The sequence below is a fragment of the Engystomops pustulosus genome, chromosome 7, assembly GCF_040894005.1.
Source record: "Engystomops pustulosus chromosome 7, aEngPut4.maternal, whole genome shotgun sequence".
Taxonomy (NCBI): Eukaryota; Metazoa; Chordata; class Amphibia; order Anura; family Leptodactylidae; genus Engystomops; species Engystomops pustulosus.
Window position 1 is genome coordinate 82,397,036 of NC_092417.1, and position 25,940 is coordinate 82,422,975.

General features: G+C 39.4%; 1 protein-coding gene across 2 annotated transcripts in view; it reads left to right on the top strand.

The window, feature by feature from the left end:
• ZNF469 (zinc finger protein 469) overlaps nucleotides 1–14,686 on the top strand; it is a 376,655-nt gene extending 361,969 nt beyond the window's left edge. For both annotated transcript variants that reach the window (XM_072117100.1, XM_072117101.1), the window contains one exon: nucleotides 840–14,686. In XM_072117100.1, the coding sequence (XP_071973201.1) occupies nucleotides 1,022–12,784 (11,763 nt within the window). In that variant the 5' untranslated portion in view covers nucleotides 840–1,021 and the 3' untranslated portion in view covers nucleotides 12,785–14,686. The remainder of the gene's footprint in view (nucleotides 1–839) is intronic.
• Nucleotides 14,687–25,940: the final 11,254 nt, after the last annotated feature.

Here is a 25,940-nt window from a genome sequence, read left to right on the forward strand (position 1 = left end):
ATGGGGCCATGTGCTAGCTGCTTTTTTGTGGCTAACACAAGGCCCCATTACTTTTTATGTGCTCATGCCCACACCACACATTGTATTCTTGCCCGTCTTTGCAATGCGTAGAATCATTTACTATTGACATGTCAGCTGGGCCGAAACCAGGGGTCATGTTCCCATGGTTACATTAAACCTACCAGTTGAAGTGGTAGGTGTAAGATGTATATACCGAGCACCAGCTCAGGGTGAGCTTGTGCCGGTGCTTACTTTCATTAGTGTCCTAAACCGCTGTATCGCGGTTTAAACACTTTTTATTCTTTACAGCCGAAAGAGCGTCGGCGCACAATGCCGCGCGACCATGCGTGCGCCTACATCAGAAGTGAAGGAGAGCCGGTGATGTCAGACGCGCACGGTCGCATGCTTGGTGCACCGAAGCTCCTTCTGCTGTAAAGAATAAAAAGTGTTTGAACCGCAGTGTTTAAAGCAGTATTAAGTAGACTATAAGTGCTGGATTGTTGTCAAGCTAATATCATGCAGCCTGCAAAAAAAATTACTGGAAGGCTTTACAGTAGGGGTGTTAAAAGTAATGAAAAATAAGTTTTATTTTACCTTTACAGAATGGTATAGTTAAGAAACTAAGTAGTTCCTGAATAATATGGAACATATGGAACATGCATAGACGATATCACAAAGGCATAGAACATAAACATATGGCCGTGTAGGTGCACCATAGGCAATCATTGGCTGGAATGCAGAAGGTTGTTTTCCTAATGAGAATAATGGTAAAGAAAATTATGTCTTTAAAATATTAATTAATTCCTGATATTCATTCTGTTTTGTTTGTTCTTTTGTAGATTAATCCTAGAAGAAAAATTCCAAAATGAAGTGTAAGGAGCAGCAATGAAAAAATCATCAATGGGGCTGTTTCTGTGATCCTCTGCCATGTATTTGAAAGAATGACCGTCCACAGTCATTATGTGAAAAACATGAACAAACCCAAGGTGACTGGTGCCACCTATTCCCTCTGAATGATACCATGACCAGGGAAACAAAGCCTGCGTATCCGATCAATGCTAATTCACCAAGCTCCAAGGATGACTCTGCTTTTGAACAGTTTGGCAACAAAAATTCAGCGGATAGCACGCCTAGTGGAGCATCAGAAAACTGTGAAAGTGCCTTTATTTCTGACAAAGCATCTCTTTTAAATGGGCGAGAAAGTCACAGTCAAAGGGAAGCAGTAATAAGGCCTCAACAAGCAGGGAAAATAGACTTTAAATCTCTTCATAGCAGGCCAAAGTATTCCAGTGATGCCACATGGACTAATGGAAAAAGCAGCCCTCTGTCTCCGACAGGGAAAAACAGAGGAAAAGACAAAAATAAGAGGTCTGGGAAGGGAGATCGCAATCAACACCAGCTCTACAGACTTAGTATTAGCAGTTCAAGGTCAAATCCTACCATTGGTATTGCATATCCTCAGCAAAAGGTGACACCACCTAAAAAACTAGATGTAAGTCAAGGGCCAATACAAGGACATTATCGCTTTAATGTTTCCAATCTTGCTGAAAGAGAAGGAGAGGTTCATCAAGAAGATCGTAACTTTAACAGATCACACCCAGAGCCCAGTTCCAGCCTTACCTCCACAAGCTATACCTCACAGACAGCTCCAGCATCTCGGATCCCACAAGGCTTAAAGATCCAGTCGGGCAATCTTCATGACACAGCTAACTCTAGTGGGCAGTTGCATTACTTGGAATTTCAACCAAATGGAAATACATGGCAACCAACTGATAAACACTTTACTGGTACCAGTGGATATGTCATCTCCAATCAAAAAGTATGTTCTTTTCAAGAAGGCAACAGGTCAGATTATGGGAATGTATCCGTTCCGTATCAGTATCCGTTTTCATCACTTCAGGAGCAAATTGGGAATAATTTTCTTAATAATGGCAGCAATCAAGACTTTGTGGACGCTACACTGGCTGCAAACCAGGTAGCACACAATACATATTCCTTTCAGTCCTCATCACGAGAAGGACCAGAGGATCAACAGGGCAATGGATCCCACAATACTGTTTTGCCAGACAACAGAACTTATGGAATAACTTCTCAACAAGCTCCATTTTTACATACCCAACAAGGGGTTCAGCATTCACCCACACCCCCTTGTTACACAGGACGCAATGATCATGTCTCTGATCACAATGGTGCTATTTTATCTACTGGTGCTTTCTCTTCATCTGGTGCTACAGAAAAAAAACAAAGCACTTTTCAAGAAAACCAATCAGCTTTTAATCCTAGTGAATTTAGTTTACATGGTAACAGTATTCCAGCATTAATCAATAAAAGGCAACAGCCATCTAAAGACTTTGTACATAGTCAAAGACTCCTGACTCCTGGGAGTACACTACGAAGGAATATACCACAGACTTCTCTAAACAAAGTGCACTTCCCTGGCAAGGTCTACAGCAGTGGAAACACAGGAGCTGTGCCTTTTGATAAGAATCTTTTAAGAATACCTCAAACTTGGGATGCCGGAAACAGTCATTTCTCACCTTTGGACCAAAGCACTGTTTCATATCCTAATGCTCCTGGAAATGGAGGTCTATATCAATGTCAACCAAATGAGCAGAGACAGGTACTAAAAAATCCAAGGATGCCTTGGCAGCAGAGTCTCAACACACCTTCTACAATGAACCAAAATTGCATAGAGCTACCAAGGCACATTGGTGGTCAAAAACCTTACCCACTCAATAATTCTGATTGGCAAAATAATAATATAATGACAAAAATTCCACCAAGTTATCATGCAAAGAAACACTTAGTTGTTGAGGGGAGTCCTGCACAAAGGGCTGACATGACAAGGAGAAATTACATTTCAAACAATGAGATTTTGTATGATAGTGCAAAAGACACAAATGATTCAAGAACTAAAAGTATTTCATATGGTATAAGCCAACCAATTCAACAATCCCGGAATAACTCCAACCAGACAGTGCCATTGTCAGGAAAGCCTTTTGTGCCTGAAACGTCCTATGAGTCACCTCTTCCCTCTCCTGTTACCAACCCTGTTTCTAGTAGTACTTGCTCATCACTTTCACCTATGTCAAGCAGTCCAGCCAATGCTGATGAGAACCAAGTGCCTCACACACTTACATCCTCTCCTTATTTTCGCCAGCCATGTCATCCAGCTGAGAAGCCTTATACTATGTCGGATTGCATTGGTTCTGGTTTGTTTCTTTATCCCAATTCAGAAACTACCAAAACATACAATTACATAACAGAGCCTTCTAAAGATGAACATACATTAAAAAGTCTACCAGAGACTCAATACCAAAAATTAGCCAATGAGACAAGTAAAGGCTGTCTTGAGAATTTTGAAAGTGAACCACCACCTCCTTATTCTTCTCACCACTTTCTTGCCAGCTCACTTAGCAGTGCAAATTTGGACCAGCTTGATGTTCTCCTAACCTGCAAACAGTGTGACCAAAATTTTGGCAATTTATCCTCATTCTTAGAACACCGGCAGTACTGCAATTTGAACTCAACTGTCCAAACTGAGATTAAGGATTCTTCACATGGGGGAGATGTGAGAAAATCTAATCAAACGCTTACAGGAATATCTATAACTAAAGCACAAACAGAATTGAATTCACGTTTAACTGGTTTCAGCAAAGACTATCTTCTTGAGAGTGATGCCAAAGCTGAGGCCAAAGAAGATCTAATAAAAGGTAACGTTTTACATAATGCCATAGCACATTTAATGCCTCTGACTGCCTGTGACACCTTAGACATGGATGAGGCCAAACTGGACAGTTTAATCATAGAAGCCTTGAATGGCTTAGAATTTCAAGCAGACAATCCTGAGATAGACAGCACCTTTATTGATGTTTTTGTAGATGATGACTTCACTACTGCGAAGACATTTAGCAATTCCCAAAAAGTAAAAGACAGCAAAGAAACCAAAAAATGGATTGTTGAACAAAAACAAGCTCATCATAACCCAGTTTCCTTAAGATTTGAAGAAAAATATGAAACCGATGCAATAAAAGTGCAAAATGCACAAAAGTTTACAGGAAATGGCCTTAAAAACTCTATTGACACAGAATTTACAAACAGCAAAAATATCTCAAAAACTACCTTTGAAGGCTGTGAATGGCAGGAGTCAGATGACATTAAAAAGAGTTCAACTTCACAGGAAATAAACAAGACTGATACAAATGAAACTGATCAAGGACATATCGATTGTAGCGACATGAAAACGTATGAATCCCAGCAAGAGAAAAAAATTAAAAATAATCCACAAGATTTTGCCATCATAGAAACAACAAAATCACGTAAAGCAGGTTTCAAAGACTCTAAGAAAAAGAAAGCTCACAGTGGGACTTGGAGTAAAGAGCTTATACACAAAATTGTACAGCAAAAAAATAAGCTTCACAAGTTACATGTAAAAAGTAATAAAAATGTTCAGTTGTCACTGGTAACTGAGAGACTTTTTCCTCCCCAAAAAACACATCCTTTTGGTGAATATGACTACATCTCAGATTCAGATGAAGAGCTTGCTAATTCCTTGCCACAAAGCATCCCAAATGGCAGGATGAAGTACAGCTTTAATCGGGATATACAAGGGAGAGGAACAAGAACAAAAGTAAAGGAACCAATATGGCGCATGGGAGAAGCCACAAGATTCCAGTTGCAAAGCAAAGATTTAAGGAATACTAATAAAGAGATTTCAAATAGAATACGGAGAAGAAACAGTCAGTCATCAAATAGCAGTGACCAAAGTACTAGTATTTCAAGTGAGACAGGATCAAGTCCAAAAAGTACAGAACGCACAGATTCTGAAAATGAACAAGATTGTGTACTACGGTGCAAACGCTTTAACACTCCATCACAGAACAATACAGAGAGAAACTTGATAAAGCCTCTGCTCCGAGAAAATCAACCAGAAATGGTAAACTTGAACAAAGCAACAAAGAGGTTTGGATCCGCGAAATTCCTACTTGCAAGTTCAAAAGCATACCAAAAGACTAATGAAATACATTATGATGAAAAGGAAACATTACAACAAACCACTGATTCTATAAACAAAAACACAAGCAAAACACATGGAAGTCCGGGTCTCAAGAATACAGAAGAGGATAGTATAAGCACTTACCAAGAAGAAATGGAGGCTAGCACCTTATCTCGAGATAGTTACACATCTAAATCAATGTTAAAAATTGATACTCCACCCCAACAGCATTCTTCTTTCAATGTAACTAATACAAACTATCAGGAGAAACAACTGGATGCGATGTCTTGTGAAATAAGTCCTGCTTTCTGTGATGATCGTTTCAAGTACGTAAACAATGAATTATCCAATGGCAGTAAAGATTTTTTAACATCAGTGCCATGTTTTAATGGTGATTCCTCTGTGGCTACCGTGCCACAGCAAACTGACAAATCATATGTAGGTGAATGTCATCAATATCCGCACAATAAAACGGTGCACAATTTATGCAAAAATGATATTTTCTCTAAAAACCAAAACAGTGCTTCCATTGACAATAAGCCGATATATGTCAATCAAAACAATAATGTCCACCCTTTCGAAAATAATTGTTCAGAACTGGCTTCTTATCCATCTGACAACAATGGAAATAAAGTTACTGAAGGTCTGTCATTTGATTCCTCCTCTATATTTTCAGAGTTACCAATATCTGACTTTGAAACTACGTTGTACAGTGATGCAACAACTTCAAAAGATAACTACATTGAATTTAACCAAACTAGTAAATCTAACAACTTTGAGCAATTTCCAGAGTTCTTGCAAGAGAAAAGTTGGGATCTAATTGGTGGCATTTCCATCTCATCTGATAATGTTACTCCATTTCCTGTGCAAGAAAATGAAGCCACAGAGAAATATGTTGAACACATACCTGAGACTTCAGAACAAATTACAACCCTCTCAGATTATAATGTAGCATTTATTAATAACATTTCAGAAGATGAGTTAGAAATCAAAAGACTAGTAACAGAATTAGAAAGTCAACTTCAAACAAGCAAAGTTCTGAATGACACATCCTCAAAATCATTGCCCAAAGATGAGATCAACCAAGAACTGACAGAGCCTACTCTTACATTAACAGAAGCAGTTAATCCAACTGAAAGATGCCAAAATAATGGATTTTTTAATGAACTTTCTAACAATGTATACAATCCAAAACATGCAACACCTCAACTTCAGGATTCTCAACCACTTGCAAAAGTTGATAGAAGCTGTGAAAATCTCAAGAACTCTTGGACTAGTTCAATTCAATTTGATTCTTTCCCTTCTGACATTGAGTGTCACAAACAAACCAGTATTCTAAATGATCTATGTATGACTGAGGGATTGGGCTCACTGGGAAATAAGCATAGCCCCTCGGCTGACATATCTGATGAGTGCTTGCCTCTCAACCTCTCAAGTCCGATTACCTGTCCGACATATCCTCCACATGAACTTCTGAAACAGACACTGGTCGTAGATAAAGCACAAGTTTCTAAAAACATTGAAAACAATATAATTCATGAGATAGAAACCCTGCAAAAGGTTAGCAAAAATCTAGCTGCTAAAAAACAGAAAGCTGAAGATCAGTATGATGACCCACCACAGCTGGAACCTGTTGTCAACCGAAGTGTGACAGAAATTGAATCAGAATTTAATTTGCAAGATGACAGCACCTCTGTGTTAAACATTGCTGACACTCCATCACACAAAAACAGCAAAGCAGAAGAGAAACTATGTGAGCAACAACTGCTTGTTACTAGTATACAGACTACAGTAGATACAGAGAACAACAAAAAACAATTAAATATGCACAATAAAGGATTGCAGGATAATAAACTAAAAGACTTTATCCCTTTTGACATGCCAGTCTTGGAGAAAGAGGAGAATTCAATTAGTGACGAATCCTTAATTTCTAAAGAATCTCCAGAAAATCCTTTACAACAGCTTCAACTTTTTGTGGCAAGAACTGCCAAAAATAATGAGGAGGACATGCTTATGCCTTGTTTCCCAATGCTTCTAGCAACTTCAACAATTTCAGATTCCAAGACAGAAGAAGAAAACCATGTTCTATCTACTGTAGAGAGTGCATTTACTTCTATTGGAGAATCAGAGAAGAACTCAAATGTAGAAGAGCACAAGAAGCTATTACAATTATCAGAATCCACCACCAAGCTAATAGAAGTGGATGAGGCAAGTTCCAATTGTCACAAGATTTTGGAATTCTTGAGTAATGAAGCTCAATGCAAAGACAAAGAAGAAAACCATAAAAGATTCCCACAACTGAGCGTTCTTAAAGTTGGCACAGATGGTTTGATGAATGATTCTAGCAGTCTTCAGCAGACTACCGAAAAACAGAAATCAGATGTGCAAGTAACAAATAATGGAGAAGTCAACAACTATGGAGAAATTGAGGATGACAAGAAATTATCATATCTTATTAAAAACGGAAAGCCAAGCAGCACCTGCAAAGAGTTTGATAATGAAATATACACATGTAATAAAATGACATGTATGTTATTTGATGTTCAGAAATACTCATCTGAAGCAGGAAGCATGGAAACTGGAAACTTGGAAACTAAGATGGTACAACTTTCCCAACAGAATAATAATGGGACGAAAAGTGAAGACTCTGTTTTTAGTACCTCAGTAAATAATCAACAGCATATGGATATACTACAAGAAACAGAACTATTTTTGGGAACTGACAATACAAAAGAACATTCTTTGTTGGGCAAAGATAAATGCGATTCTTTAGTCATTAGTGATAAGTCATCAACACATTTCAATTCAACTCCTAATACTAATGAAGTCCTATGCAACACTAACAATGAATATGAAACACATGTTCGAAGCATACCCACAGAACATTCTGTATTGAGTTTTGATCTTCTCTCTCATGCATCATTGAAAGAAGCAATGTCACCACAAAAACTTTTATACACACCCTCAGATGATGGCTTAAGTTTGGTAGAAAGAAAGTTATTATGCAAAAACACTGAAAAATGTCAAAATGAACAAGTGGTAGCAAAAAATTTGATGACAGAAATGGATATACAACTTTATCTTCAAAAAGAAAAAACTTTGAATTTAGAGAGTAGCCAAAAACTGGTAGAAAAGAAAGTTTTGGAACCAGTTATTGAAGGCAATATAACACCATGTTTCTGCTCAGAAGTAGTTTGTGTACATTACAAAGGTCAACAAGATGCTGTTACGGATCTAATTCTTGGGTGTCAATCAACACCAACACATACTACCTATCCAATATATAATGCAGAAAATACAAACTATTTAACTTTGCAAAATGAGATTTTTCCTGCAGGTTTACAGACACCGGTAAGATCAACAATGAGTAATCATCAAGAGGAGACGAATAACTGGAACAATATTCACGATAGATCAAATATAGAACATGTATTTTCAAACAAAGATGACATGCCATCCACTACACAATGTGACCCTTTGGTTATTGTTGATCAAGGCTTTACAGAGGACAACAATCAGAAAACTGCAGAAAAAGAAGCTGCACCATTAGTTGCAGCTCTCCACAATACTGATGTTGAAAATAAGGTTTCCACAGATGAATCAAACAATAGGTGTACCAATGATATGCACTCGGTCATAGATGGTGTCCTTCGAATTCTAGAAGGGGACAAAAGTAAGGAAATACTCCAGAGCATTGGAATTTCATCAAAAAGCAGCCCCAAAGAAAAAAAACCTTTTGGATCATCGCTAACTTGTGATATATGTTCAGTATCTTTCCGTTCCAAACCAGGACTGACAAGACACAAAGCAGTTAAGCATAATGGGTCGTTGGCATCACAAAGGGATGTGATTAGTGTTAAACCACTTAATGTGGAAAATACAGCATGTGAGTGGAACGACACTAACGACAGCCAACACAATCTTGACACAACATCTCAGAACATAATTGCAGATTTGCTGAACTCAGACAGCAATCTCCAATCTCAGATCCTAATTCCAGACGAAGAACAGAGACCTGTGACAGCCAAAGACAGTGATAACACTTTAATTTCTGATTCAGTAAGCAAAAATAAGATGAATGGAAAAGACAAGAAAAGAAAGCGCAAGTGCTCAAACAAATCTACAAATTCACAAATTCCCTCTGATGATGACCTAAACATCCTTAAGACAAACATTCTAAAAGCCATTGGACAATCAAACAGTTTCAATTCTTCCGATATGTGCTTGGGACAGTCTTTACATAAAACTGTAGCACATACTGAAATCAATTCACAAAACATGAGAACACAAACATACTCATCTGCAATATCTGTAGATGATGATGAAAAGCTGGTTAGTGACGTGTTGGACATGGAAATGAATGGAGAGAACTTGCTTCCAGAACAAACATGGACAAAAAACCTGAACATTCACAATAAACACATTGTAAATGACTGCAAAACTCAGCCTGTGGAGACTATGATGTCTAATGATCAAGATTTATCTACTCGGGAAAAGGAGCATGCTATGGGAATGTCCCAGATGCAAAAAGAGGTTGAATTGTCACACATGCCCAAAGAAACTGTGACAGATTTTCATATATTCTTTGACGATGACAATTCATTTTCCCAATTATTTCCAAGAGATGACCATTTCATTAGAAGAAAATGTACCCGTGTGTATGGGAAAAGAAACAAAAGACAAACCCCACCTTTTGAGACAGACTTTAAACACACAGATGTAACAGAACAGTGCCGTACCCCACAAGTAAATTACTCAAATGACTACGGTAACATTTCACTTGAATCAGCAATAGAGGACAGTCATTTCTCTAATCAAAATGAGCCCCTGGCCCAATATGAACTTCTTAGTCCTTCCAAGGAAATCTGTGAAGTAGATGAAAGCAAAATGCTATCTTTTCTATGCCAAAATCAGGAAAACAAAGATGTGGCTTTGATTGATAGAGCTGAAAATGAGAAAGAAAGCGGATTGTCCCCTCACATTACCTTTTACAAGCAATCAGTTGAATCTTCAGGTGTGTCAGTGGAAATGAGCCCAGAGACAAGAGAATCACAAACATTAGATATTCTTAATTGCAATGCGAGTGATGACACAGGGATTCCTGACGTCCCTACTATTGACATGAAGATGCTGAGTACAAAGTTTGATATGAGAGAACTGTCTTTCTTTACTGCTTGTGGAGATGACTCTGATCAATCCGATTTTGAAACAACAGATATTAACCAAATGCCAGAGAAACATAAAAGCAATGGCAAAAATAAAGCCAGTTACAAGAAGCAGGCAAAAAATAACAACAATACGAAAATGAAAAGCAAAGACAAACAATATAAATGTAAAGTGTGCTTTCAATGGTTTTTGACCTTAGGTGAGCTAGATTTTCATAAGCTAACTCACAATCCTTCACCTCCTCCAACCTGTTACATGTGTGTTCAACGTAAGTTTAGTTCTCGTGAACAGTTAAGAGATCACCTAAAAGATAAGCATGCCAAAAATAAAGCAGGACTCTGGATATGTGGAATGTGTTTGAAAGAAATCTCTGATGTATGGATGTACAATGAGCACTTAAGAGAGCATGCCACTCAGTTTGCTAGAAAAGGCCAAGCACAGAAATCTGTTATGGGAATTCCAGGCTGCTTTGGTGGTGACAGTATGGTTAGGACATTCCTCAGTACCTTTATATACAGGACTCCTAGCACATTATCAAAAATTTCAGAGGCAGATGATAAAGACCTATTAAATAAAAAACAGGATCCGAAAGAACAGAAAGGTGAAGAGGAAGCAATTGCTGAACAAGAACCAGAGAACTTTATGCACATTGAACCTCCTGCTCCAATCCAACAAGTAAAAATTTCAGTAAGTCCTTCAATGGACAACTCTCAAAAGGGTGACATAATTTCTAAAAATTCAACTATGCATCCTCATTGCAAAGATCCTTCCAGAGACTGTCACCACTGTGGAAAGCAGTTCCCTAAACCATTCAAATTACAAAGGCACCTTGTTGTCCACAGTTTACAAAAAATCTACCTATGTCATAAATGTCCTAAATCTTACCAGGAAGCACAGGAGCTAAGAAATCATCTCAACAGTGAGCATTCATTAACAGAAAAGTCTGAAATTAAGCATACCACTCTCTATGCCTGTGAGCTATGTGCTGATGTTATGCATGTGATAAAGAAGTCCTTCATCTGTAGCACATGCAATTATACCTTTTCTAAAAAAGAACAGTATGACAGACACATGGAGAAACACCTGATTGGTGGAAGTATGACTTTCAAATTTAGAGGTGTATCAAGGCCAGCAATTTCAGGAAATGAGCTTAAGATCAAAGATTCTCCTGCATACAATGGCATGCCACCTTCAAAAAAGCTTAAGACTTCTACTTATTCTCCTACATGTGGAGATGTAGAAAGCATCGGCCATAATGATCTTTTACAATGTCCAAAACTTTCTCCTGGTGTGATTTTTGATGAAATGATAGAACAAAATTTGAGAAACCAACAAGATAGCACTGTAAAAATGGAGGAGATACTTATGGATGCTCCTTTACTCCAAGCTGAAGGACGTGAAGAGCAGATTATTGGTAATGTAGAAGACTGTCTACTGTATCCTAAAATTTGTGAGGAGAGAATAAGTGAGAAAGAAGATGATAGCATAACTGGTGAAACTGAACAAAGTGTCTGCTTTCCAGAGAGTAATAATGAATACTCCAACATTATAGATCTCCAAACAGATGATCCTCCGGAATATAGACGGCATAAACCAACAGAAATAAAAGCCTCTCTAATCAATGAGGAAGATGATATTGCGCTACTGCTAACAGAAGACCCTGTAGAGTTCTTAACTTCTGGTAAAACAATGCCATCATCCAATGACACTCCTGAACTTCAATCATTACTGCTCAAAAGTTTGGAGGATAATAAGGAAGAAAAATCATTACCAACAGATGAAAATAAGACTGTACTTCCTCCCTATGAAAAATCACTAATGACTGATTTAGAAACATCTGGTAAAAGCCTCAGAAAGAACAAGTCAGTCAGCCAGTTTACCGAGACAAGTGTCACAGAATCTCACATTGAAGAATTACCTAAAATCTTTACACCAAAATTAAAGCCAGATGGCTCTTTCTCAAGGGATAATGGTGCATGTAAGGAAACAAATGCCTCCCAAACAAAGACAGCAAAAAAAGACCCGGCTGTACATTTGTCAAAAAATAACACAGGTTTTAAAATACTGGATAAGATGTCGGGAGCAATATGCCAAAAACTACACCAAAGGAAACGAAAAGAACACAACATTTCTTTCCATAAAGGCAATACAGCATCACAGGAGAATTTAGTCAAGAAAAAAAAGACCAAAGTGGCAGTGGCAGGAAAAAGTGAATCTTCTGTTAATGTAAAGAAGTCAGAATGGACAACTGGGTTTGTGGACACAAAAGATGAAACTCCAGGGCTCCGACCTCCCTACAAGTCAGTTAATGGAGGAATTGGTAGTCAGTTCAAAAAGTCTGTGTTGGACACACACAACCGAAAGAAACTGAATTCTCAGTCTATGAATGGGGAGTACAATGGCAGAAGAACTAAAAATAAAAATAAACATCAGTTCTCTCCAAAAAGCTCAGCTCTATCATCAAACAGTCCAACAAACAAACGCAAAATTGGGCCCAACACAAAACTCTCTGAGCCGTCAAATTATAGGACTGCTGAGTCACAGAATCATTTGCTAAGCCAACTTTTTGGACAGAAACTAACTAGCTTTAAAATTCCTTTAAGAAGAGATGTTACTGAATGACATGAGGTGATCCCTATCCTCAAAAAAGTAAAGAAAGGCCTTGGACATTTATTTTTATTTTGTTTGTTGTATAACTGATGCATTCCCTAAGCTTTGCCAAACTTGCACTGCCTCCACTGTAAATGAATTCTTTGTGCTGCAATCTACTTTGATGCATTTGATTTGTTATGCTTATGTTGGAACGTGCCTATGAACTATGACTTTTTACAGATCCAACCATTTCATTTTTCTTTGGTCAAGCATACAATCAAAAACTCTTTTTTACTGTTGTATATAGTTTCTATTTTGTTAAGGTTGAAGAGCTAGGTTTAAGAGTTAAAAATAATTTAACTTATGCTCTTCAATAAAAAGTAACTGCAATCATGATAATAGTTGAAATCCCAACCCCAAATATCCATGCAATGTATGTGAACCCATGTTCAAATATATTGGTAACATAACACAAAATAGATTTAAAGGGCATAATATTAAAGTTTCGTATTTTAGTATCTCTAATGTAACTGAGCAGTTCAGATGTATCAGATCAAGATGACATGACGGAAGACAACACTAAGAAAAGAAAATGAACTGTATCAATTGCATTCATTTCCTTAGTCCAAAAGAGTACATTAATGTGCAATGTACAATAAAATACACTGTATCAATGTTAGGTAAGAAATGCTTTACTGGCCTTTTTATATGCTGCCTTTAAGATTCATTAACTGAAAAGGGCTAGGAGTAAAATACTTATCATTAAAATACTGAAATTATTTATCATTAAATATCAAATATATAGTGAGTACATACCTTTTCTTCAGTATTCGACATCACATTGCTGTCAGCTGGGAATCCTAGTACATGTAATTGCACTAGTGAGTCATGTTTTACTCACAATCCTTTGAGGGAGCACAATGTCTATGCCCCTCTAAAGTTTGCCTGGTATATTTATGGTTCTAGTTCATACCTGTTTTTCTCTTTGGGCAGAGGAACTGATTTTTATCCATATTAGGGAAAACACACTTCATAATCTCTCTATATTAAATAAAATGTTCAGCTCTGCCCAGTGAACTAAAACACAATTGATGAAGAACTATTTAAGTAGCTTATCATTCTTTCTATATTGAATCTCTTTCCCGATACTGTTTGAACATGCTTCATACAATTTATTCCGATAGAAATAGAAAACTCTCACATACAAAATATAAAATATCTGTGACCACTGTAAAACAATACTTTCTAAGTATTTTGCCTCCCTTTAACTAGATCAAATAAACGAAATATGCCTTCTCAGCTTCTGATAATGCAATAATAAATCACAATGCTGCAGACACTCCAGAACAACTTGGGGCGTCACATCTTTGAAGGACTTTATATTAATATTTTATTCTTGACAATGTTACTGTAAATCATCCAGAATTTTTTGCTTAATAATATCCATGGTGCTATTTGTTCATAGTTCTATTAATGTGAATACAAACTGAAATGTTCATTGTCCAGTGCCGGAACAGTGTTAAAATCACTCTCCCTCTATCTAGCTTATATAAGCCTATATGCAAATATATCTACTATACAAAGACATGAAAACTCAGGTGCAAGGGATAGGCACTCTGGTTCCGCTGAAAACCTCTAAGAGATGATAGTATCCTAAAGCACTGATGTAGCTTGTGAGACCAGAGCACCTTTCCAGCACAGAATCCTGAGAAATGTACCAACATGCAAGCCTTAACTTGTTTATATGTATCATTAAAGAACATTGTATTGTATAAAATATATTCTAGTTACTTGGTGCAATGACTAATTCAAAAGATTTTATTTTGATATTTGTGTCCTAAAACAGAGCAGAAAGAGCATTATGCATTTTTATATCATTATTTTGTATGACCTAAAGTGCCTCTTTATATTGTTGTTAAATAAAATATAAGATGAAGAATAACTGCGTATTCCTGAATGTATTCATATCATACAGATGCTTGTAAAACAAATACAATTTGTGTGTGGGAATCCAATGACACATTTTCGTTATTTTTTGAGCTGGTGGGACCATGAGTTTACAGAAATTAAAAAGCTTTAATAAGGTTTTAATATATATTATAAAAAAAATTAAAAACCTTTGGTCCCAAAATTTCTTTCTTCATTTTACCGTGACGCCAATAACTTCTTCATACTTTGATGTACAAACCTGTGTCGGAACCTTTTTTGGGATGAGCTGACGTTTTCATTTCTACCATTTTTGGGACTGTACAACCTTTTGATCACTTTTTATTCCAATTTATGTGTGTTGTAAAATGATGAAAAAGTGTCAATTCAGACATCCATTACCGGGTTCACCACCGGGAATAAATGTTTTTATATTTTAATTAAGCGGGCATTTTGGGATGCGGCTACAGCTAACTTGTATGTTTATTTTTATTTGTGTTCAAGGGAATATTTCACTCTTTGTTTTATTGCAGCCAATTGGTAGGATCAAAAAAGTTACATTTTTTGTTCATTAATGTACACTCTGCACCCCAGAGTTCAGAGAATTGTGGCAAGGCACAAATCTGGCCAAGGTTACAAAATAATTTTTGTAGCACTCAAGGTTTCTAAGAGCCTGCATACAGTTTGCAAAAAAACAAATGAAGGACTCCCAGACTATGAGAAATAAGATTATGTAGTTTGATTAGATGAAGATTGAACCTTTTGTGTTAATTCTAACTCTCATTACCTGCAAAACACAATCCCAACAGTGAAACATGGTGAGGGCATCATGCTATTTTTCAGCTGCAGGGACAGGACAATTGTTTGCAATTGAAGGAAAGATAAATGCAGCCAAGTACAGAGATATCCTGGATGAAAACCTCCTCCAGAGTGCTCTGGACCTCAGACTGGGCCAGAGATTCACCTTCCAACAAGACAATGACCCTAAGCGCACAGCTAAAATAACAAAGCAGTGGCTTCAGAACAACTCTGTGACCATTCTTGAATGGCCCAGACAGAGCCCTAAACTAAACCCCATCAAGCTGTCCACTAATGTTCACCATTCAACCTGAGGGAACAGGAGAGGATCTGCAAGGAAGAAGGGCAGAAGATCTCCAGATCCAGGTGTGAAAAACTTGTTGCATCATTCCAAAGATGACTCATGGCTGTACTAGCTCAAAAGCTGCTTCTACTCAATGCTGAGCAAAGGGTCTGAATACTTATGACCATGTGATATTTCAGTTTTTCTTAGCAAAAATATCTTCCCTTTTATATTTGTTTCTGTCAATATGTGGTGCGGAGTGTACATTAATGAGCAAAAAAAGGACTTTTTTCATCTTGCCAATTGTCTACAATATAAGGGTTGGAATACTTCCAGTACCCAGTGTATGTTTTTTAAATATTTTAATATTTACTGTATTTCTACAGTATTGCAGTATATTGTAAATTCACTGCGTCTGTAAAAGAAAAATGGACAGCCTTATTTAGGGCCCTGGCTTTCATAGCAACCAACCTACACCCTCTGATGTCAGATCCAAGTGCCCCTTTCATGTTTGATTATAGCACTTAATTGGTTAACGGCTGTCAATCATGTATATGGATCTGGCTCAGTCTGTGAGCTCACTCCATACATCCTTAACTGAGATGTAACATACAAATATGTCAGAGGTGGAGAAAATGTTTCATATTGGGCATAACCCTTAATCCTGTCTGCCATGTGCAGCTCAATGAACCTCATGCACACTAACATGAAATGGACATGTCCCCTTTTACCCCTATGGGCTCACAGACATGGTCATGATTCCACGGCTCCTTGTGTGAGTTGCCTAAGGTAGTGTAGGTCCTACTCCTGCCTGCATTTGTGGCTTGGGCAGTCTTTTTGTATTGCAATGTGTGAGTAGTTCTCGCCTGCTGATGACTGTCAGGCCACATACTGTTCATAAAAGCGTTGTTTGCGGTCTGAGGAAGCCTAATACACAAACAATATTGTAGGATGAACCCCTGGTGGTAGTAATGGATAAACTGTATATGTCAGGACTGGGTGAGATTATAGTAGAAAAGGTCTACTGATATATAATAACGTAGTGCAGAGTAAAGGGTTAAAACACAAAGAACCACAAATAACATAAGGCATTATCACACACTCACAGGCACACTCGCAGGTGGCAGCTAGGGGCAATACATGTAACACAGCCCAACTGCTGGGGCCCTGTTGCAGCTGGGAGATGCTTCCCCTTAAAGGGGGGACACACATTAAAAAATTCCCCATTCAAGTCTTTAGGGACACATCACTCACATTGTGCAATGTTTTTTTCATTGCTTCGTTGCTTTAGAAAACATATATTACATTAGATTTTTTTTACATGTATGGAGAACATATTAAGAATTGATCAAAATCGCACATATAATACTGACACTTATCAAAACTGATGGAAAATCATCAAACTCCAAATGCAACATTAATGCAAACGTAGTCTTGGAGCACACAACCGTTATCATGTCCTTGGCACTGTGGTTGGTTCATGAAACGGAATCACGGTCTGTGAATCACGAACTGACCACATTGCAGAGGACGGGACTCTGAGCATCACAGTCCCTTCTTCTACAGAACGGCAGCACCACAATGTCCAGATTGATGTATTGTTTAGCTAATGAGCAATAGTTATACTTCTTAATTTAAAACGCAGCAAAAGTTACTTCTCCCAAAGTTTTTATACCAAAAATGCTCTGATGTTGTTTCCAATCTAAATATCTTATAGTTGAGAAACCACATTTCATTCACACATCACCTTCATATCCATATAGACACATTCGCACAGTGTTTGGAGAACAGTTTAACAATGCAGATGACAATCTCACCGCTTGCAGCAAAAAATTTGAAGTATGCCAAAGTCAAATTGCTTTTTGATGCAAACTCTGAAAAGTCAAATGATAAACAAAAAAAATGTACTTTTATCCGATTTTCTTTCTCAAAGCATAAAGATGGGATAGTTTATTTAAAGAATTAATTAAATGAAAATACTGTTCATTTTTAGAGATATAATTATAATAATAAATGACATATCCATCTCATAAAATGCCAATGCATGAACGCATTACTAACGGTAAAGCAAGCATTTGGGCACTGGGTGGCGCTCTAAACCTTAATTTACAACAACAACTTCAATGTGAAGAAACAAAGCTGAAAATTAAAATGACTGAGCTAAGTATGTGAACATTGATCATTATCTGGTCGCCCTTTTAATTCTTGCACCCTTCAATGGCAGAAGACCATAGCATTTCTTTATAGTTAAATGCACTACCTTACACTACCTTAAATTTGAGATTTTGAGAATTTGTGATTGTGAAAGTGAACCTTTAGAGTACATTAGTTTAAAGAGGGAAATAAATGACATGAAAATAATTAAGAGGAAATGAAGACACATAAGACATCATTGTATACAATAAAAATGTAAAAAATGTTTCTCAATTGCAAAGATAAAGTGTTTAGTTACCATTTTATCACTTTATATTCACTTTACAACATTTTTTAAAATGGAAAATGTAAACATTTTATTTTAAAGTGGTTGTCCTATGCCACACCAGCCACCACTGCAGCCAACCACTGGCCTTAGGTGATATCTATACAAACAACATGCTACTGCTGAAGTCTGCTATAGAGGTCACTGCTACAGAGGTCACAGCATGTATATGTAGATTATTGAATGGAGTTAAATTTTATATGTTTTTTCACTGACCCATTGACTTCTATTGTACACATGTTAAAAATAGTTCGGACTTGCATGTGCTACACCTATTATGAGGCATGTGTTTTTTTAAAAAAAAATCGAGGAATGCATTGGTCCTTTAGAAAGTATTACATCTAGTGTAGCTGTGTGCTGTCTTTAAAAAAAAAACCTGACAGCGCTTGTTGTCTGAATAAGGCTGGATTCACACGACCGGTGCCCGCTGTACCGTAGCACGGCGGGCACACGGCGGCGTGCGGGGAGAGGAGGAGGGGGAGGGAGCTGCCCACCCCCGCCCCTCTCCATAGGGATATATGGCGCACGGCGCCGTATGCCCTGAAAAATAGGACGTGTCCTATTTTTTCATGGGGCACGGAGCAGTACGGTGCCGCACGTGTGCTACACCGTACCGCTCCCGTAGGGAGCCGCGTGCCCATTGCCGTCTATGGGGGACGTATATCGGCCGTATATACGCCCCCCTTGCGGTAGTGTGAATGCAGCCTAAGTATGTAGAAAAAAATAGGTTATTATGCCACCTCACTGAGCTAAAAAAAGATGAATATAGTAATAGTCACTAAAATTAAGTAGAGCATTGCATGTGTAGGTATAAAAGGTAGGGACACATTAGGGGGTATTTTACATTGGTACAAAGGAGTGGGATTATACAGGGGAGATTATACCATGTTGGAGCCACTCAGGGGGCAATATACTATGTAAGAATTCAAAGGGATGGAGTAATAAACAGGGCAAAGGGTGTGGTTTTGGGATGAACAAATACATGTGCAGCATTGTGCTATGCAGCCTCTGTTTGTGCTATGCTGCCTCTGTTTATGCTATGCTGCCTCTGTTGTGCTATGCTGCCTCTGTTGTGCTATGCAGCCTCTGTTGTGCTATGAAGCCGCTGTTTCTGCTACGCAGCCTCTGTTTGTGCTATGCTGCCTCTGATTGTGATATTCAGCCTCTGTTGCTATGCAGCCTCTTTTTGTGCTATGCAGCCTCTGTTTGTGCTATGCAGCCTCTGTTTGTGCTATGCAGCCTCTGTTTGTGTTATTCAGCCTCTGATTGTGATATTCAGCCTCTGTTTGTGCTATGCAGCCTCTGTTTGTACTATGCTGCCTCTGTTTGTGCTATGCAGCCGCTGTTTGTGCTATGCAGCCTCTGTTTGTGCTACGCAGCCTCTTTTTGTGCTACGCAGCCTCTTTTTGTGCTACGCAGCCTCTGTTTGTGCTATGCAGCCTCTGTTTGTGCAGTGCAGCCTCTGTTTGTGTTATTCAGCCTCTGATTGTGATATTCAGCCTCTGATTGTGATATTCAGCCTCTGATGTGCTATGCAGCCGCTGTTTGTGCTACGCAGCCGCTGTTTGTGCTACGCAGCCGCTGTTTGTGCTACGCAGCCTCTTTTTGTGCTATGCAGCCGCAGTTTGTGCTACGCAGCCTCTTTTTGTGCTACGCAGCCTCTTTTTGTGCTACGCAGCCTCTTTTTGTGCTACGCAGCCTCTTTTTGTGCTACGCAGCCTCTGTTTGTGTTATTCAGCCTCTGATTGTGATATTCAGCCTCTGATGTGCTATGCAGCCGCTGTTTGTGCTACGCAGCCTCTGTTTGTGCTACGCAGCCTCTGTTTGTGCTACGCAGCCTCTGTTTGTGCTACGCTGCCGCAGTTTGTGCAACGCAGACGCTGTTTGTGCTACGCAGACGCTGTTTGGGCAAAGCAGCCGCTGTTTGGGCAAAGCAGCCGCTGTTTGGGCAAAGCAGCCTCTGTTTTTGCTACGCAGCCTCTTTTTGTGCTACTCTGCCTCTGTTTGTGCTACAATGCCTCTGTTTGTGTTATTCAGCCTCTGATAATGATATTCAGCCTCTGATGTGCTATGCAGCCTCTTTTTGTGCAGTGCAGCCTCTGTTTGTGTTATTCAGCCTCTGATTGTGATATTCAGCCTCTGTTGTGCTATGCAGCCTCTGTTTGTGCTATGCAGCCTCTGCTTGTGCTATGCAGCCTCTGTTTGTGCAATGCAGCCTCTGTTTGTGATATTCAGCCTCTGATTGTGATATTCAGCCTCTGTTTGTGCTATGCAGCCGCTGTTTGTGCTATGCAGCCTCTGTTTGTGCTATGCAGCCTCTGTTTGTGCAGTGCAGCCTCTGTTTGTGCAGTGCAGCCTCTGTTTGTGTTATTCAGCCTCTGATTGTGATATTCAGCCTTTGTTTGTGCTATGCAGCCTCTGTTTGTGCTATGCTTTCTCATTCTCAAAGATATGCACTCTGCTGCTTTTCCAATTTGCCACAGACAATCTGTAGCTGTAATCTTATAGCTGTAGCCTAATCTAAGAATGGACCAGGTTATGAGCCAACATACCCAGATATCTGCATCCACTCAGCAGCATACTATAGGACTTTATGCAAGGCAATGATAATGGGCGCAGGCTGATAAATCAGTGTAGTTGGCAGGTGAATGGAAGCATTTAGAAGATTTAATTGATGCTCCTGTAGCAGTTGGGGAATGCTGTCAACATGAGATAGTGTTACAAGGAGCTCATTCGCTGGGGACTTGTAACTAGAACTTGCTTGGTTAATTAGATTACTGGATAGAATTATGCTCAGGGTCTTCCTTTTGTTTGTGTAGGTTTTAAGAGTTCCCCATCCCCTTTATCTAGTGTTTGGCAAGACTGAGATTAACTGGTTGAGGAAATATTGTACAGTGCATTAATCTGAAGTAATGCTCCCTTGAGTCTCAATTGAACTTCTTTTACAGTTATTGGTGAATATTTACAAAGCATAAGATCAGAATTACTCAATCATTCTGTGATATACAGTGTAATGTGAACCCCAATAATAGTTACTGTGACATATGCAACTGTTTAGCCTAGCAGGGGCACACATCATGGCTACAGTGGGTTGTTTGATGAGGTCCTCTGTATGTGAAATTGCATTGTGCATTCTGTTGGGCTTTCTTACACATAGAAAACATGTTTTACTACCCCCGGCTAAGGCTAACTTTCTTTTAAACAATAAATGAAGCTGCAAAGTCTGTACAGTGCCCAAAAGGGCACTTTATACGATCAATACACACTGTACATGTTTGCAGATGACTTGCACTTGCTGTCTATAAGTATTTGAGCAGTAGGTGGCAGCAGCCGGTTACCAGTTATTTTTACTTTACCAAGGGCCAGTTCAGATCTTTGATATTGTATCAGTTTTCAGCATTACTTATTGTGAAACAAAACCAAGAGTGCCAACACACAATACAAACACAAGTTGGTATCTTGACATTGTAAAACCAAAATGGTTTATTGAAAAAAAGGGAGCCATTAAGGGAAATGTGTAGATATGTGATACAGTCGGGGATCCCACCAAGGTAGACACTATGTGACTAGAGATGAGCGAGCACTAAAATGCTCGGATGCTCGTTATTCGAGACGAACTTTTCCAGATGCTCGAGTGCTCGTCTCGAATAACGAGCCCCATTGAAGTCAATGGGAGACCCGAGCATTTTTTTAATAAAACTGAACAGTAAAAGAACAGTGCAAAAAAAAAAATCCAGATGTTTGCAGATGTTTTACTTGTAAGAACACATTGAAATAACACTATTCTTCACTTTGCAGGTGTTCGCGCATGTCTCCCGCTAAGTTAGGAGATGTGCACGAACATCTGGAATGTGAAGAATAGTGTTCTTTCAATGTGTTCTGCACTTAAATGCTCCTGTGTTCACTGTTTTTAATGTTTTAATTCTATTCTTCACATTGCAGGTGTGCGCGCGTGTCTCCCGATAGGTTCGGAGATACGCGCGCACAGCTGCAAAGTGAAGAATAGAATTAAAACATTAAAAACAGTGAATACAGGACCATTTAAGTGCAGAACACATTGAAAGAACACTATTCTTCACATTCCAGATGTTCCGAACATCTCCGAACCTAGCGGGAGACACGCGCGAACACCTGGAAAGTGAAGAATAGTGTTATTTCAATGTGTTCTTACAAGTAAAACATCTGGAAACATGTGTAATATTTTTTTTACAATAAAAATACTTTTATTCAATTTATTTTATTAATTTACTGCTCGATCTCGAGCCGGCGAGATACTCGTCCGAGTAACGAGCCGGTCCGAGTATGCTAATACTCGACCGAGCAGTATACTCGGACGAGTATACTCGCTCATCTCTATATGTGACTATTAAGTGGGGGAAATTTCATGAGGGGCTTTAGGGGGCACTATGATTATTGTCTACTGTATGGGGGCACTGTAAATATTGGGTACTGTGAGGACACTGTGACTGTGAGCTAATGCGAGGCATTGTAACTATATTGGCTACTATGGGAGCAGTGTTACTATATTGGCTACTCTGGCAGAACTATAGTGATATATGAGAACAAGTGAACAGTATAACGTTTTTGTGGAAGGTTGAGATTAGTTGTGGCTGTAAAAAGCTGATATGGGTGCCATCTAGGGCAAAAAATAAAAATAGGACTCCTTTAATAAAAGTTAATCTGTGAGTCACCAAATTCACAGTAAGTGCATATATTATCTAAAAGCTCATAATTCTGTAGCATGGGGCCCCCCTTCCCACTTAAAAATTATACATATTTGTATACTCACACATGCAAGTTACAATCACACATTTGTACACTTATGCACATATGCTCATATAGAGAATATACACACACACATACAGTGACATTTACAAACACACAGCATATATACACACATACAGTATATGCAAACACCATACACCCTATACATATACAACATATATACATCACAGATGCGCATATATACATCACATATATGTTATATACATATTATGCAGTACAATGTGCAACATAATATGGATATAATGATGCACATCCTCCACTCTTTAGTGTGTCAGGTTGGATGCTGGGGCCCCCTGACACTGTGGGCCCCATAGCGGTTGCTATGGCTGCTACCACTGTAGTTACGCCCCTGCACTGAGGCTTATATAAAGAAGATTTATCATCGAGGACACTGTGATAAATCTGATGCAGTATAAGGCTGTCAGTCTCCCTCGGTTTGGCTCTAGTCCTGTATTCATGTAATAAACTTGGTTCTGTGCTGTTTCTGTGTAGTAGTTAGAGCTGAGTGAATCATACAAGATTCGATTAGCTGAACTTCGACCAAATTTTTTGTAAGTTTCAATTTGAGTCCAAATCTATTTGGTCTAAAACAATGTTGCTTTTATTTAATTGCTTTAATTCAGTTTTTCAATCATTTCTTTCAGGCCAGGTCCATTAAAAAAACCTACACACATTTACCTTCCTGGATTACAGACCCACAATGGACTCTGCCTGGAAGCCACACTGGCAAGCAGTTGCTGAAGCATATCAGACATTCTCCCTGTCAGCTCCAAGTTGGCAAGGTTGTGAGCAAAAATGGTACCAACATAGTGACCATGCTAAACCTGGGCCAAATTACATATTCTTTCTGTATGGCACACGGAATTGATTCAGTGGTTATTGAAAAAATTAATAGCCTGTGTACGGTGCTGGTGGTAGAATGTATTTGGGTAGTACATGCAAAGAGGACCAGCAGCACATGTACCTGTCATGGTGGTGGTGGCAACAACAGAAGCAGCTATTTTGTGATATATATTGCCATGATTGTGGCCGTGGGATGCCAGAAACAGCAGGTGACTATAGTAGCATTGTCATGATTGTGGCTGTGGTGTGGCAGCAAATGCAGTCATTGCAAGTAACATCATGGTAGCGGTCAGTCAAGAGTGGAAAGATGGTCAGATCTAAGCATAAGAGTCTAAGAAATTGGCCTAAACCGGGCTTAGATCATTTGAACACATATGATAATTTCTAAACTTGCAGAAAACAACTAGGTCCGTGTAGATGTCACCGCTCTTTGGCAGTTAAACGCTTTCAAACACAATGCTGGTGGCTCAACAGAAAAAAGACCAAGGGCATAGGGGGCCAGTCAAGACCAAAAGTCCATGCAGTCCAAAAACTAATTTTGAAAGCCTGAGTCCAGGGTAGGCCTGAACCTGGTCATCAAGGTGGGTGGACTGGGCTTGTGGACTTGCTTACTAAAAAAAACTGCTTCATCATATTAGTAGCCTGAATCGGTTGTTGTTGGTGCTGCGGCTTTTGGCAAGAGATGGATACACTGCTGGGGTTGAAAATGAGCATCCCTGTTGGTCATGCTGGTGGAAAGTTGTGGTAAGGTCGGGAGATAGTTTTTCCTTGTAGTAAGTGAATATCTCATCTCTTTGTTCAGGATAAAAACAGTCTCCTATGCAGGCATGTTAATGTCAGTCTAGAAGCATGACTACATCCAGTAATTGTAAGTCTGTTTTATGTGTATTATACACCTGACAGTGCATAAGCAAGGAAGCATAGAGCTAACCATCCAAGCCAGCGTGCCCATGACCAATTCTTACCATCCATCCAACAACAATAATGCAGAGTTTTATGGAGTACAGAGAGTCACCCACTCCCTGTACTATCATTGCTCCTGGGTAGGGATCAGGGCCGCCTCCAGGTTTTAGTGGGCCCCTGGGCGACAGAGCCTTAGTGGGCCCCTTCATGGGTTGCCCTCCAGTAGCCACACTGCTCACCCTCCCCCTGTAGACACACTGCCCCCCCTCCTCCTGTAGACACACTGCCTCCCCTCCTCCTATGGACACACGGCTCCCCCTACTGTAGAAACACTCCCCCCCCGCTGTAGACACACTGCACCCCTCTCCTCCCCTGTGGACACACTGCCCCCCTCCAGCTACACTGCCCCCCTCCCCACCCCCTCCAGCTACACTGCTTCTCCTACCCCTCCAGCTACACTGCCTCCCCTACCCCTACAGCTACACTGCCTCCCTTCCAGGAAAGAAAACTAGCTCACCTTTCCTCGTTCCCCCAGAATAGTGCCTGCAGCAGCCATCTTTCTTCAGCATATGCCTGCCGTACCCGTCGGCTCTGGAGCCGGCACACGTCGCCTACAGTGTGGACCGCCCCTTCGGGGGGACAAGGAAAGGTAGGTTTTTTGATTATGCTTCTATGCTGCGCTCCCGACAAGCACAGCATAGAGGCAGAAAAGTGCATGAGCCGGATGGTGATCATTTGTACCAGTGTCTTGAAGCGACACTGGTACAATTGATCCGGGGGCCCGAGTGGGCCCCTCCGGCACCTCGGGTTGGCCGGGTGCTGGCGCCGGGCCTCGTAGGGATGGTATCAAAGTGAAGGAGGCATAGCTGCATGTGCTTACATCTTTACAGTACAGAGGAGGTAGGAGAAACCTGTTGAGCTATGTGTGGGACTATTGAGGCAGGTGTGTGTTATTTGGGATGGGTTGTTAAAGGAAGAGGTGGGATTAAAAGGTTGGCAGACCATTTTAAATGGTTTATAGCAATGTTTTACATGGGATTACAGGTTGGAAAATGTATTTTACATGAGATAGTATTTTAGGGGTTTGAAGAGAAAGGAAATGTATTTACATTTCAACTTCTGCTGTAATGCATTTTGAGGACATGTGCTAGCTCTTGTTACGGCAGCTA